Consider the following 16090-nt stretch of genomic DNA (forward strand, 5'->3'; position numbering starts at 1 on the left):
TTTGGAGCTTTTGAAACTCAGCCAAGCATTCCTTATGGGCTCACCTGTAATAACAGTTTCAAGGGCTGTAGGGATGGGCAATAAATGCTGGCCTAGCCAGCAATGCCCACATCCTGTGAACGAGTAAAAAACAGTCCTCGAGAAATGTCGACAATGAAGTCTGTTGAAACTGCAGGAACAGATGGCTCATGGTTTATTCTAAGCTAGACCAGATGGCCTGTCAATGCACTCTAGCAGTGGGTGTTTGTTTTTTTACTCTAACTGACACATTTAGCCTTTTGTCTTTTATTTTCATTTTTAAAAGGGGTAGGGATTTAAATAACTTCAGATCATGACACTTATACAGACCTTGTCTGCCTTTCAAGAATGTTTACATCTCATCCATAAATTTGTGACTTTCACATACAGGTTAAGCAGCAAACATGGGGTCTGTCTGAACTCAGCACTAATTTCAAATGGCCCTGCTGAGCTCGAGTTTCCCGCCTGTACGAATCACGCCCTGCCAGCAAAAATGGGATCTGCCGAACTTCCGCATGGGGGGTCCCACCCTCCATTTTTAAAGGCCTCCAGAGTTAGCCCGACTCCACGGCAACCTGGCCCTATGACATTGACCCGGAATCTGAAGGTCCCATTTCCAATCGTCAATGCCCGGTAGGTATGGAAGGGATGGCACATACGTTTGGTGGCATGTTGGCAGGTGCGGGCAATCTAACGGTGGCATCAGTGTGGTATGTGAAAGGCTCTTTAATCCTCACAAAAATATTTCAATTGGACTGAACCATAAAATCTGCCTGGAGTAGCTGAACAGATGCTGAGATGTGCAGTGACCAGTCTAGCAGTGACAAAGGATGACCCCTGGCCTGATGTTGGGTCATTGCTCTTAAGGGAGCCTGTCATTGTTTAGCCATTGCATGTTGGATCTCTTGCCTTTTGCCCTAATTTAAAGCTTCTTTGCTGTACAGTTGCTGCTTTGGTATGATGGAACTTTATGCAGTAAATTTCTTAAAGTGCCACTCCTTCTGCCAGCCCTGCCTGTTTCTTCAAGGACATTTCATTCCCTGCTTGCAATATAGATATAAGATAGTCACTAGTAAATCCAATCGGGATTCAGGAGAAGCTCTCTAATGCAAGGAGTGGTTAGAATGTGGAACTCTCTTCCACCAGGAGTAATTGGAGTGAATAACAGAGCTGCGTTTAACAGGAGTCTAGGTAAGTACCGAAGGGTCATGAGGACTCGAAACGTCAACTTTATTCTTCTCCGCCGATGCTGCCAGACCTGCTGAGTTTTTCCAGGTAATTCTGTTTTTGACCAGTATGGACCTGTCGGGCTGAATGGCCTGTTTTGGTCCTGTAAACGCCCATGTAATTCTATCTAAAATACTTCCCCTCTGGACATGGCCCTGTGCATGCAGCTTTTGGAGAAGGATGCAGGATAGGTGAGTTTCTAGCTTTGCCCTCATGGTGAAGGACTTGGGTGTGGGGAAGTAGATGGTTCAGAGTATGGGGAATGGAGTCATAAAGTAGTGAAGTCAGGGAGGAGAACATCCCTGAGTACCTTTCTACCTGATGTTGGTGTGGGGGGAATCAAGGCCCAATCACTTGAAAGGCAGACAGTTTCTCACATGCAATCCTGGCAAATCTCCCCTCCAGCTCCTTGTTTTGTTTGGCTCTAACTGCTCCAGTCATTGAGGTTATCTCGTTGGCGCCTTGTATAAACTTAACCAGGTCGATATCTTTGTTAAGATAAGCAGCCTGAGGAATTTTGTGTGTGAACACATTTTCAAATCGCTGGGATCAGTCACTAAAATGGCCTGTTGTTAGACAGCGCTCATTTCTCATATTGCAAACTGCCCAAATTTGGCTTTTTTTTTTCTTAAAAACAAAAATCAATACTTATCGATAGAAAGTTATCAAATCAATACGGATCCAAAAAGGAACCACAGCACAATCCACGCAAAGTCTATCAAAGAGGAAATGTATTTTTAAGCTGAGAAGCTGAAGTCAAGGGACCACCGTGTTGCAGGACACACTGCGCCGGTTTGAAGAGAGGAGAGAAGACAAGCTAAGTCTGGAAGCAGTGGTTTTGGCGGCGGTAGGAGGAGCTAAAGAGTCTCCCAATCTTTGAGATTCTGGGGAAGAGCGATATCACAATTTAAGGTGGAGTTCTTAAGCAGAAGCGAGGCAAAGCAGTTGAAATTAAACCTGCAGCTGGCTACCTGAGTTTTCAAAACATTTGAATCTAAAAACAGTCCAAATGGTGCCTCCTCAGCTGCTTCTGATGCATTTAAGCCGGTTTTTGAAGTAAAACAGTTTGTTTGGAAAGTTGCTATCTGCCTCCGATCCCCGGGTGTACCGCAATTGGGAATACATTTTCTCCGCTTCACTCTTTTTTGTCCAAGGCATCTTGATTTTGGAGGCGTGGTCCACCATGACATCACTGCAGGAGCCAATATGGAGGAGGCCCAAGTTATCGATGAAGAATTCTGCAGCGGGGGAGAAGAGTCAGAGCAGTTGGTATGATGAGTGATGACCTGAATTGTTCTCTTATCCACTCTCTTAGTTTGAACGAGGTTTCTCACAGCATGGCCCTCTATTGGACCCTGAGCTTAGCGTCTATGTTCCACCCTCTGTAAACTTGAACTCATCCAAAACTCTGCTGCCCATGCCCTAAACTGTAGGATCAGAGTCCCCTCCAACTGGGAAATTTACGGAACATAATTTCAAACCCACGGACATGTTGTGACCTCATGATTGGAACTATAAATTGCAAAAAGCCAAGCTGCAGTCAGCAGTGCAGGGCTGGGCAGCAAGGGGTTAATACAGACATTTAATTTAAACAACAGTACCTCATCAAAAGGGTTTGGACATTGGCTGACTGCTCTCAGGGAACAATGGTATCAGGGAAATGCCATTACCCAATATCAACTAATGTAATAGTCTGATTACCCAATACAATGCCACAAAGGGCATATCATCAATACAATACACTCAAGGAATTATGCAACTAAGGTCTGCACCACAGACAATAGTACTGGAATAGGGTCATTCAAACTCTCATTAACTTCAGAACCAGGTGCTATTACTGTGCCACCTCATAAAGCAGGAGGATTGCACATACAATCAGAACTGATAATATTCATCTGGATACATGTGTGGTATAGGTACGTGAAGAGAAAAAGATTGTGAAGACAAACGTAGGTCCCTTACAGTCAGAAACAGGGGAATTTATAATGGGGAACAAAGAAATGGCTGACCAACTAAATACATACTTTGGTTCTGTCTTCACATAGGAGGACACAAATAAAATACCAGAAATGTTGGGAACACAGGGTTTAGTGAGAGGGAGGAACTGAAAGAAATCAATATTAGCAGGGAAATGGTGTTGGGGAAATTGATAGGATTGAAGGCCGATAAATCCCCAGGGCCTGATAATCTACATCCCAGAGTACTTAAGGAAGTGGCCCTAGAAATAGTGGATGCATTGGTGGTCATCTTCCGAGATTCTATAGACTCTGGAACAGTTCCTGCAGATTGGAGAGTAACTAATGTAACCCCACTATTTAAAAAGGGAGGTAGAGAGAAAACAGGGAATTATAGACCAGTCAGCCTGACATCGGTAGTGGGGAAAATTCCAGAGTTCATTATAAAAGATTTAATAGCTGAGCACGTGGAAAACAGTGGCAGAATCGGACAGAGTCAGCATGGATTTATGAAAGGGAAATCATGCTTGACAAATCTACTGGAATTTTTCGAGGATATAACTAGTAGAGTTGATGAGGGGGAGCCAGTGGATATGGTTTATTTGGACTTTCAGAAGGCTTTCGACAAAGTCCCACATAAGAGATTGGCGTGTAAAATTAAAGCACATGGGACTGGGGGTAGTGTATTGAGATGGATAGAAAACTGGTTGGCAGACAGGAAACAAAGAGTAGGAATAAACGGATCTTTTTCCGAATGGCAGGCAGTGACTAGTGGGGTACCGCAGGGATCGGTGCTGGGACCCCAGCTATTCACAATATATATTAATGATTTAGACGAGGGAACTAAATGTAATATCTCCAAATTTGCGGATGACACAAAGCTGGGTGGGAGGGTGAGCTGTGAGGAGGATGCAGAGATGCTTCAGTGTGATTTGGACAAGCTGAGTGAGTGGGCAAATGCATGGCAGATACAGTATAATGTGGATAAATGTGAGGTTATCCACTTTGGTAGCAAAACCAGGAAGGCAGATTATTATCTGAATGGCTATAAATTGAGAGAGGGGAATGTGCAACGAGACCTGGGTGTCCTCGCCTCAGATAAGGAGACCACACCTGGAATATTGTGTGCAGTTTTGGTCTCCTTATCTGAGGAAGGATGTACTTGCTATAGAGGGAGTGCAGCGAAGGTTTACCAGACTGATTCCTGGGATGGCGGGACTGACATATGAGGAGAGATTGAGTCGGTTAGGATTATATTTGCTGGAGTTCAGAAGAATGAGGGGGATCTCATAGAAACTTATAAAATTCTAACAGGACTAGACAGGGTAGATGCAGGAAGGATGTTCCCGATGGTGGAGGAGTCCAGAACCAGGGGTCACAGACTGAGGATATGGGATAGACCATTTAGGACTGAGATGAGGAGAAATTTCTTCACCCAGAGAGCGGTGAGCCTGTGGAATTCGTTACCACAGAAAGTAGTTGAGGCCAAAACATTGTATGTTTTCAAGAAGGAGTTAGATTTCGCTCTTGGGGCAAAAGGGATCAAAGGATATGGGGAGAAAGCGGGAGCAGGCTATTGAGTTGGATGATCAGCCATGATCATAATGAATGGCGGAGCAGGCTCGAAGGGCCAAACGACCTACTCCTCCTAGTTTCTATGTTTCTATGATACATCTTCCATGGAAAACCCCGTATTGGTTCAACCAGCAGGAGCTGATGACATTTGTCTGGACTTTGCGTGGAATCAGCTAAATGGACATTGGAACAACAGGAAATATGTTTTGACATGTCTGAGTTAAATTATTATAAAAGAAGAGCAGATCTGAGTTTCGGGGGCACAGTTGGAAGGAGGTTCAGGGCTGGTCACTTTGACTCAGGCCTACATTCTACACCGGATTGGCCAGCCGTGCTGGGGATTGTAAGTGTTTTCAGCCATATTGTGGCGATACTGGCCTGAAGGTGTTGGACTGCAGCTGGAATAAGGGTTGAGTCTGGTCACCTTGACTCAGGCCTACAGTCAACACCAGACAGACCCACCGTGTTGGTGTTTCAGCCAAATCGTAGTGATATTGGTCTGAGGGTATTTTCTTGAGGTTTCAGGTATTTTGCCTGTGTTTTTGTAAGTTTAAGTCCGAGTTGTGGTGACTTTGTGTCGGGTACTGGGAATGAGCTGTTTTACATTTTAGGGGTTTTGCACTGTGGGGTTGTGGGTGATTCAATAAAGCGATTGTGAATTATCAGAAGAAACCTATCTCGCTGGTCATTCTGTTTAAGCCATACCCTTGTGAATCTGGTGTCACAAACTTGAGTGTAGGGAGGATCTCTGAGGGAAAAGGGGAACCCCCTACACACCAAGACCCTGATCATCCATCAGTCCTGTGCTCGCTGGCCTGCATTGGCTTCTGGCTGATCAAGGCCTTGATTTTAAAATTCCCATCCTCGTTCTCAAACCCTTCCATGACCTCACCCATCTCTAGCTCTGTAATCTCCTCCAGCCCCACAAACCCTGCAAATGATCTGCGCTCCTCCAATATCAACCTCTTGAGCATTCCCGGCTTTAATCGCTCCACCATTAGTGACCGTGCCTCAAGCTCTTCAAGGCCCTATAAAAATTCCCCGAACTACTCTGTCTCTCTAACTCTCTTTCTTCCTTTACGACCCTCCTTAAAACCTACATCTTTGACCAAGCTTTTGGGCATGTGACCTAATATCTACTTAAGTAGCTCGTTGTCGTACTTTATTTTATAATGCTCCTGTGAAGCACCTTGGGGTGTTTCATTATATTAAAGGTGCTATATAAATGTAAGTTGTTGTTGAGCTTCTGACCTGACTTTCAGTTTCCCTCGGTGCCAACCTGTGAAGCCACAGCAAATGCAACACTTACCCATTCGCCTCCTTCTACACCACTGGCCCAGATGCACTTGATAACAGCAAATCACATGATTTTCTGAAATCTAATGTACAATATTCACTGCTCAAGGTGGAGTCTCCTGTACATCAGCAACGCCAAAAGCAGATCTGTCACGTTGCTGAATGTCTCGGTGAGGTCCTGTCCTCCCTGAAGCTCACCATTTTATCCTCCCCACCTGAATCCCTCCTTTCCTCTCTCCATCATTGTTCCCATCAACACAGGCTTCAGGAAGAGTATCTCATCCTTCTCCTTGGGAAGCTACATCCCTCTGGCCTGAACATTGATTTGAAGTTTTTCTTTCCAGCAGAAGGGTATGAAAAAGCACGATATAGCGCCTTTTACAACCTCACGATCTCCTGAAATGCATTAGAGTCACTCAAGTAATTTTAGAGTGTAGTTGCCATTGTAATGTAAGAGATGCAGCAGCCAATTTGTGTGTGGCAAACTCCCATAAATGCCAATATAATAATAATTAGATCATCTGTTTTAGTGATATTGGTTGAGGGATAAACATTGGCCAGGACACCGGAGAGAACCCCCCCCTGCTCTTTGAAGAAGGGCCATGGGTTCTTTTATGTCCACAAAAGAGAGCAGACAAGGCCTCTGTTTCACATTTCTTCAGAAAGACAGCACTTCCCCCTCTCAGTACTGCACTCGAACGTCAGTTTGGAATGTGTGTTTAAGTCTGTAAAGTGGGATTCGATCTTCCCACTCAGAGGCAACCCACTGAACCGCGGCTGAGAGTGTGGGTGGCTCTCTTGCTATTGAGGGGAGAGAGAGGCCTGCATGGAGGTCAGGGTAGAGAGCTTGCATCAGAACACAGCTGGGAGGCTTCTTAACCAGTGGCGTTGGCTCATATGCTGGCTGCATTTTGCCCACATTTTCTGCTTTAGTGTCAGAATTGCCGAACTGGCAACATTCTTCTCTTTCTCTTCCCCACCTCACCTTTTTTGTGTGGGTCTTTCCAGCATCTGTTGATGCTCCATTCATTGCACATTAAGCCCGTGTACTCTCTCCATGCATCTGTCCACCCTTTCCCTCTTTTATCTTCCTATTTGTTTCCGGCCTTACTAACACATCTGCTTACTGCTTATCGTGTACTGATGAAGAGGCGCGCACTCAAAATGATAACCTCCCTTTTACAGGTGCTGACAGAGCTTCTGGGCAAGCATTAGTGATTGTCCAAAGATGCCAATGAGACCCAGGGCATGATTTCAGAACGGCCCTTGTGTCTCTCTGTTTGGGCATGACCCAGCATTCACTCACCTAAGTGCCCTTGTCTTGTTATATCAGGGTCGAATCCAACTTGCTGCATCTTTTCCGTTCGGGCCATAAAGAAGTTAATTATGGCGTCTGTGACGACACAGTTAGGGAAACCTTTTACTGCGTGGTAGTATCCCTTGCGAATGGTGAGGCAGTCTCCCTCCTCTCCACCTGGTCCCACACTCAGTTTGTGCAGATACGTGGCTGAATAAGTTGTTACCTCTCTCACCGAGCCTCCAACCTGGAATGAACCAGAAAACAAGGTTGCGTGGTAGGGTAAGATGGTATTCTCTGGGGCCTAGTTGTTATCAGCGCAGCTCCACAATGGAAATAGGTGACTGAAGTGAGGATAATCTAAGCACAGGCTGTGGATCTCACCGCGGGATACATTCCCCAACCCTGGGCTCTGAACGTTGTTAGATACTAGCCCTAACAAGGTGTATTGCAGAAGTCTGGGGGGGAATAAAAGAGTTAAATCAACTTTGCTCATCCCCACTTGCCATAACAGTGGGAGTATTTATCTCAAACCATTGGTAGCGGTTAGATAAAATCTAAGCTAGACTATTTCAGAGAGCAATTAAGAGTCAACCACATTATTGTGACACTGGAGTCACATGTAACAACAGCCCGTGTTTACATGCCGCGTTTAGCGTAGTATTAGGTGCCAAGGTGCTTCAAGGATCATGAGCAAGCAACCATTGACCCCGAGCCACATAAGGAGCAATCGGGGCAGGTGGCTAAAAGCTTGGTCAAAGGGTTAGGTTCTAAGGAGCGCTTGAAAAAAAAGCTGAAGACACAGCCACCAATGGAGGAGGGAAGGAAATCAGGCTTGAGCAACAAGCCAGGGTTGGAGGAGGGCAGAGGTCTGCAGGGGTTGTTAGGGCTGGAGGAGCTTGTGGAATTAGGGAGGGGTGAAGCCATGGAAGGGTTTGAAGACAAGGATGAGAATTTGACATTTGAAATGCTACTGGTCCATGAGCCAATGTAGGTCAGTGTACACAGGACAGGTGAACAGGGCAGGGTGTGAGTTAGGATACGGGCAGCAGAGTTTTGGACAAGCCCAAGGTTACAGAAGGATGGGAGTGTGCTGGAATAATCGAGTCTATGGGGTATCAAAGGCAAAAGTGAGGGTTTCAGCAGCAGATGAGCTGAGACGGAGCCAGAGATTGGCGATGTTATGGAGATGGAAGAGAGCAGGTCAAAACGGTTAAGGATGACAGGTTTCCTTCCCTGAAATAGTTGGGAGCTGTGGGATTCAAGACCCTGAGCGCTCAGCACCCTGAGAACAAAGAGCCTTAAGAGTTCGCTAATACTGTATTTAACAGCAGGAGCATTAAAAAAGACTGAGTTCCCTTGTTGAATGAACTATTGGAGTGATTGTTGGTCTTGCCCAAGGCTGATGAGTAATGTCTATAATTGTGTGGTGATAGCCAAGAGATTCTTGAGGTTTTTTAGAATCAAATCCAAGATCCAAAGCAGTGAAACCCATCTTAACAAACAATTAAAAACAGAAGATGATAGGACTTGCATTTACATCACGCCTTTCACAACCTCAGACATCCTGCTTCACGGCCAATTAAGTACTTTTTGAAATGTAGTCATTGCTGTAATGTAGGAAACACAGCAGCCAATTTGTGCACAGCAAGATCCCACAAACAGCAATGAGATAATAACCAGATCATCCGTTTTTAGTGACGCTGATTGGAGGATAAATATTGCCCAGGACACTGGGGAGAACCCCACCCCCCTGCTCTTCTTTTACATCCACCTGAGAGGGCAGGTAGGGCCTCAGTTTAACCTTACATCCACCTGAGAGGGCAGATAGGGCCTCAGTTTAACCTTACATCCACCTGAGAGGACAGATAGGGCCTCAGTTTAACCTTACATCCACCTGAGAGGGCAGATAGGGCTTCAGTTTAATGTACCATCTAAAAGAGGGTACCTCTGACAATGCAGCACTCCTTCAGTACTGCACTGGAGCATCAGCTTGGATTCTGTGCTTCAGTGTCTGGAGTGGGATTTAGACCAGCAACCTCTGGACTTGGAGGTGGGAGTGCTACCAACTGAGCCACAGCTGACACAGAACTTTTTCTTATTATTCACCTTAGTATCAAATACTTTAGTATTTGGCTTAATGGTATTAAAATATGTTTAGACTGTTGGATTCCCACAAACATTTATCCCATGGTAGATTTTCTGCTTCAAGAAATAGCAATCCACCCCCACTCCCCCCGACCTTGATTTCCGATTAATTTGGGGTCTGTCAAAGAGGGAGCATCTTTTCCCAATACGGTTAATGTTTAACGCGAGGCATTATCAAGCTCACTAAATCCAGAGTTGTTTTCTCCAGCAGGTCCACCATTTTCTCCAGCTTGGTGTCTGCAGCAAAGATGAAGTCATCGTCGACCCACAGCAGATATTTCGTTTTGACCTGGGAGACAGCCAAGTTCCGCCCTGCAAACCAACCCTGGGGAGATAAGCAATGATTCATTGAAGCAGACTCCCACATACCAGCGGGCCAAGTTACAGCTGCGCGGCTGTTGGTGGGCAGGAGGGAAGCATGGGGAGCGTTCCAACAGTTTCCTGACACCGGGAGTGCGCCTTCGTAACCATGGGCGGGGTTTTTATGGCCCCCACCGATGTCAATGGGCTTTTGGACAGCTCACCCCATCTTCCACCCCTGCCCACCTTGCGGAAGGGCCATAAAATTCCCGCCCGATCACCCTGTATGGCTTCACTGAAGGGGCAACAGCCAACAGCAAAGTCCATTGATCATTCAACCCGTTTGCTTTCCTGTTTCCTTATTGAGGAGCTCTGGGGGGAGTGGGGGGGGTGGAAGGGCCAAATGCATCGAAAGCAAGATTCTCCAGGTTTGAGGGTCTGGGAAAGGGTGAGGTAGGCTTGAAGGTTTGTGATCACTCACAATTTCAACACAACGAGGAAGGAGGGTGGAGGGTTAAGTGGTTTTTCCACTTGAGAACCACCAGGAAGGACAGTTCCAAGGAGCACTGATCATACTGGTTCTGATAAAACAGAGGTAAATAAGGTGGTAACAAAGGGAGAGGCTTGAGCTGAACTATCAGAGAATAATTGGTTTTCAGGCTTCAAGGTTTTTTTCCTGGATTGTGTCGGGACATGGGAGAGAAGGGCTAGACAATACTCAGCAGGTCTGGGTTTAGTGATCAAGTATTGACAAGCTTTATAGAGAGTTAAAAGCTGTTTGTCTGGCACAAAAGAATAAATTAAGTAATTGGTTGTGATGTGGGAGTTCACAGAATCAAAAAATAGTTACATCAGAGAAGTTGGTCCATTGTGAATGAGCAACAGGAATTTACCTAGTCCCACACACCCACCCTTTCCCTGTAGCTCTGCATTTCTTCATTCTCTTCAGGTAATGATCCAATTCTCTTCTGAAAGCTTCAGTTGAATCTGCCTCCACCTCAGTCTCAGCCGGTGCATTCCAGATCTGAACCATTCACTCAATAAAACAGGTTTCCTCCCATGTTGCCTCAGAGAATTGTGTACAATACTGCAGTTGAGACTGAACCAGTGTTTTATCCAGGTTTAACATAACTTCCTTGCTTTTGTACTCTATGCCCCTATTTATAAAGCCCAGGATCCCACACACTTTATTAACTGAAGTCAGAGGAGATAAGAGATATGCACCCACACACTCACTCACACGTTCACACACTCGCTCACACCTCGCACGTCCACGCACTCACTCATACCTCGCACGTCCATACACTCGCTCACACCTCACACGTCCACACGCTCGCTCACACCTCGCACGTCCACACACTCACTCACACCTCGCACGTCCACGCACTCGCTCACACCTCGCACGTCCCACACTCACTCACACCTTGCACCTCCACGCACTCGCTCACACCTCGCACGTCCTCGCACTCACTCATACCTCGCACGTTCACACACTCACTCACACCTCACACGTCCACGCACTCGCTCACACATTGCACGTCCCACACTCACTCACACCTCGCACGTCCACGCACTCGCTCACACCTCGCACGTCCACGCACTCGCTCACACCTCGCACGTTCACACACTCGCTCACACCTCGCACATCCACACACTCACACCTCGCACATTCACACACTCACTCACACCTCGCACGTCCACACACTCGCTCACACCTCGCACGTCCACACACTAGCTCACACCTCACACGTCCATGCACTCGCTCACACCTCGCACATCCACACACTCGCTCACACCTCACAAGTCCACGCACTCGCTCACACCTCGCACGTCCACGCACTCGCTCACACCTCACACATCCACGCACTCGCTCACACCTCGCACGTCCACGCACTCGCTCACACCTCGCACGTCCACGCACTCGCTCACACCTCGCACGTCCACGCACTCGCTCACACCTCGCACGTTCACGCACTCGCTCACACCTCGCACGTTCACACACTCGCTCACACCTCGCACGTTCACGCACTCGCTCACACCTCGCACATCCACACACTCACTCACACCTCGCACATCCACACACTCACTCACACCTCGCACGTGCACACACTCACTCACACCTCGCACATCCACACACTCACTCACACCTCACACATCCACTCACTCACACCTCGCACGTACACACACTCACTCACACCTCACACCTCCAAACAATCGCTCACACCTCGCACGTCCACGCACTCGCTCACACCTCGCACGTCCACACACTCGCTCACATCTCGCACGTCCACACACTCGCTCACATCTCGCACGTCCACACACTCGCTCACACATCGCACATTCACGCACTCGCTCACACTTTGCACGTCCACACACTCACTCCTCGCACGTCCACACACTCACTCCTCGCACGTCCACGCACTCGCTCACACCTCGCACGTTCACACACTCACTCCTTGCACGTTCACACACTCGCTCACACCTCGCACGTCCACACACTCACACCTCGCACGTCCACGCACTCGCTCACAACCTCTCACCTCCACGCATTCGCTCACAACTCGCACGTCCACACACTGGCTCACACCTCGCACCTCCACGCACTCGCTCACACCTCGCACGTCCACACACTCACACCTCGCACGTTCACACACTTGCTCACACCTCGCACGTCCACACACACACCACGCACGTCCACACACTCGCTCACACCTCGCACAATCACACACTCGCTCACACCTCGCACGTTCACACACCCACTCACACCTCGCACGTTCACACACTCGCTCACACCTCACACACTCGCTCACACCTCACACGTTCACACACTCGCTCACACCTCGCACGTCCACACACTCACACCTCGCACGTCCACGCACTTGCTCACATGTTCACGCACTCGCTCACACCTCGCACGTCGACGCACTCGCTCACACCTCGCACGTCCACGTACTTGCTCACACCTCGCACGTCCACACACCTCGCACGTCCACGCACTCACTCACACCTCACACATCGACACACTCACTCACACCTCGCACATTCACACACTCACTCACACCTCACACATCCACACACTCACTCACACCTCACACCTCCACACGCTCACTCACACCTCACACCTCCACACACTCACTCACACCTCGCACGTCCACGCACTCGCTCACACCTTGCACGTCCACGCACTCGCTCACACCTTGCACGTCCACGCACTCACTCCTTGCACGTCCACACACTCGCTCACACCTCGCACGTTCACACACTCACTGACACCTCGCACGTCGACACACTCACTCCTCGCACGTCCACGCACTCGCTCACACCTCACACGTCCACACACTCACTCCTCGCATGTTCACACACTCGCTCACACCTCGCATGTCCACACACTCACACCTCGCACGTCCACGCACTCGCTCACAACCTCTCACCTCCACGCACTCGCTTACAACCTCTCACCTCCACGCACTCGCTCACAACTCGCACGTCCACACACTCGCTCACAACCTCTCACCTCCACGCACTCGCTCACAACTCGCACGTCCACGCACTCGCTCACACCTCGCACCTCCACGCACTCGCTCACACCTCGCACCTCCACGCACTCACACCTCGCACGTCCACGCACTCGCTCACACGTTCACGCACTCGCTCACACGTCCACGCACTCGCTCACACCTCGCACGTCCACGCACTCGCTCACACCTCGCACGTCCACGCACTCGCTCACACCTCGCACGTCCACGCACTCGCTCACACCTCGCACCTCCACGCACTCGCTCACACCTCGCACGTCCAAACACTCGCTCACATCTTGCACGTCCACACACTCGCTCACACCACGCACCTCCACGCACTCGCTCACACCTCACACGTCCACGCACTCGCTCACACCTCGCACGTCCACGCACTCGCTCACACCTCGCACGTCCACGCACTCGCTCACACCTCGCACGTCCACGCACTCGCTCACACCTCGCACGTCCACGCACTTGCTCACACCTCGCACGTCCACACACCTCGCACGTCCACGCACTCACTCACACCTCACACATCGACACACTCACTCACACCTCGCACATTCACACACTCACTCACACCTCACACATCCACACACTCACTCACACCTCCACACACTCACTCACACCTCACACCTCCACACACTTACTCACACCTCGCACGTCCACGCACTCGCTCACACCTTGCACGTCCACGCACTCGCTCGCACCTTGCACGTCCACGCACTCACTCCTTGCACGTCCACGCACTCGCTCACACCTCGCATGTTCACACACTCACTGACACCTCGCACGTCCACACACTCACTCCTCGCACGTCCACGCACTCGCTCACACCTCACACGTCCACACACTCACTCCTCGCATGTTCACACACTCGCTCACACCTCGCACGTCCATACACTCACACCTCGCACGTCCACGCACTCGCTCACACCTCGCACGTCCACGCACTCGCTCACACCTCGCACGTCCACGCACTCGCTCACACCTCGCGCGTCCACGCACTCGCTCACACCTCGCAAGTCCACGCACTCGCTCACACCTCGCACGTTCACGCACTCGCTCACACCTCGCACGTTCACACACTCGCTCACACCTCGCACGTCCACGCACTCGCTCACACCTCGCACGTCCACGCACTCGCTCACACCTCGCAAGTCCACGCACTCGCTCACACCTCGCACGTTCACGCACTCGCTCACACCTCGCACGTTCACGCACTCGCTCACACCTCGCACGTTCACTCACTCGCTCACACCTCGCACGTCCACGCACTCGCTCACACCTCGCAAGTCCACGCACTCGCTCACACCTCGCACGTTCACGCACTCGCTCACACCTCGCACGTTCACGCACTCGCTCACACCTCGCACGTTCACTCACTCGCTCACACCTCGCACGTTCACGCACTCGCTCACACCTCGCACGTCCACGCACTCGCTCACACCTCGCACGTTCACGCACTCGCTCACACCTCGCACGTTCACGCACTCGCTCACACCTCACACATCCACACACTCGCTCACACCTCGCACATCCACACACTCGCTCACACCTCGCACATCCACACACTCACGCACACCTCGCACGTTCACACACTCACTCACACCTCACACATCCACACACTCACTCACACCTCACACATCCACTCACTCACACCTCGCACATACACACACTCACTCACACCTCACACATCCACAAACTCACTCACACCTCCAAACAATCGCTCACACCTCGCACGTCCACGCACTCGCTCACACCTCGCACGTCCACACACTCGCTCACACCTCGCACGTCCACACACTCGCTCACACATCGCACGTTCACGCACTCGCTCACACTTTGCACGTCCACACACTCACTCCTTGCACGTCCACGCACTCGCTCACACCTCGCACGTTCACACACTCACTGACACCTCGCACGTCCACACACACTCCTCGCATGTCCACGCACTCGCTCACACCTCGCACGTTCACACACTCACTGACACCTCGCACGTCCACACACTCACACCTCGCACGTTCACACACTCACTCCTCGCACGTTCACACACTCGCTCACACCTCGCACGTCCACACACTCACACCTTGCACGTCCACGCACTCGCTCACAACCTCTCACCTCCACGCTTTCGCTCACAACTCGCACGTCCACACACTGGCTTTACACCTCGCACCTCCACGCACTCGCTCACACCTTGCACGTCCACGCACTCGCTCACACCTCGCACGTCCACACACTGACACCTCGCACGTCCACACACTCACTCACACCTCGCACGTCCACGCACACGCTCACACCTCACACATCGACACTCACTCACACCTCGCACATTCACACACTCACTCACACCTCACACATCCACACACTCACTCACACCTCACACATCCACACACTCACTCACACCTCCACACACTCACTCACACATCACACGTCCACGCACTCGCTCACACCTTGCACGTCCACGCACTCGCTCACACCTCGCACGTCCACACACTGACACCTCGCACGTCCACACACTCACTCACACCTCGCACGTCCACGCACACGCTCACACCTCACACATCGACACTCACTCACACCTCGCACATTCACACACTCACTCACACCTCACACATCCACACACTCACTCACACCTCACACATCCACACACTCACTCACACCTCCACACACTCACTCACACATCACACGTCCACGCACTCGCTCACACCTTGCACGTCCACGCACTCGCTCACACCTTGCACGTCCAC

The 16090-nt window shown here is 50.1% G+C and overlaps 1 protein-coding gene across 2 annotated transcripts in view; it reads right to left on the reverse strand.

The window, feature by feature from the left end:
• Positions 1-1314: 1314 nt before the first annotated feature.
• Positions 1315-16090, reverse strand: part of LOC144672740 (beta-1,4 N-acetylgalactosaminyltransferase 1-like) — an 88308-nt gene continuing 73532 nt past the window's right edge. For both annotated transcript variants that reach the window (XM_078534706.1, XM_078534705.1), the window contains 3 exons: positions 9701-9841; positions 7378-7615; positions 1315-2483 (listed from right to left, as the gene is read on the reverse strand). In XM_078534706.1, coding sequence (XP_078390832.1) covers positions 2266-2483; positions 7378-7615; positions 9701-9841 — 597 coding nt within the window. In that variant the 3' untranslated portion in view covers positions 1315-2265. The remainder of the gene's footprint in view (positions 2484-7377; positions 7616-9700; positions 9842-16090) is intronic.

This window comes from Cetorhinus maximus, chromosome X (assembly GCF_964194155.1).
Source record: "Cetorhinus maximus chromosome X, sCetMax3.hap1.1, whole genome shotgun sequence".
Classification (NCBI taxonomy): Eukaryota; Metazoa; Chordata; class Chondrichthyes; order Lamniformes; family Cetorhinidae; genus Cetorhinus; species Cetorhinus maximus.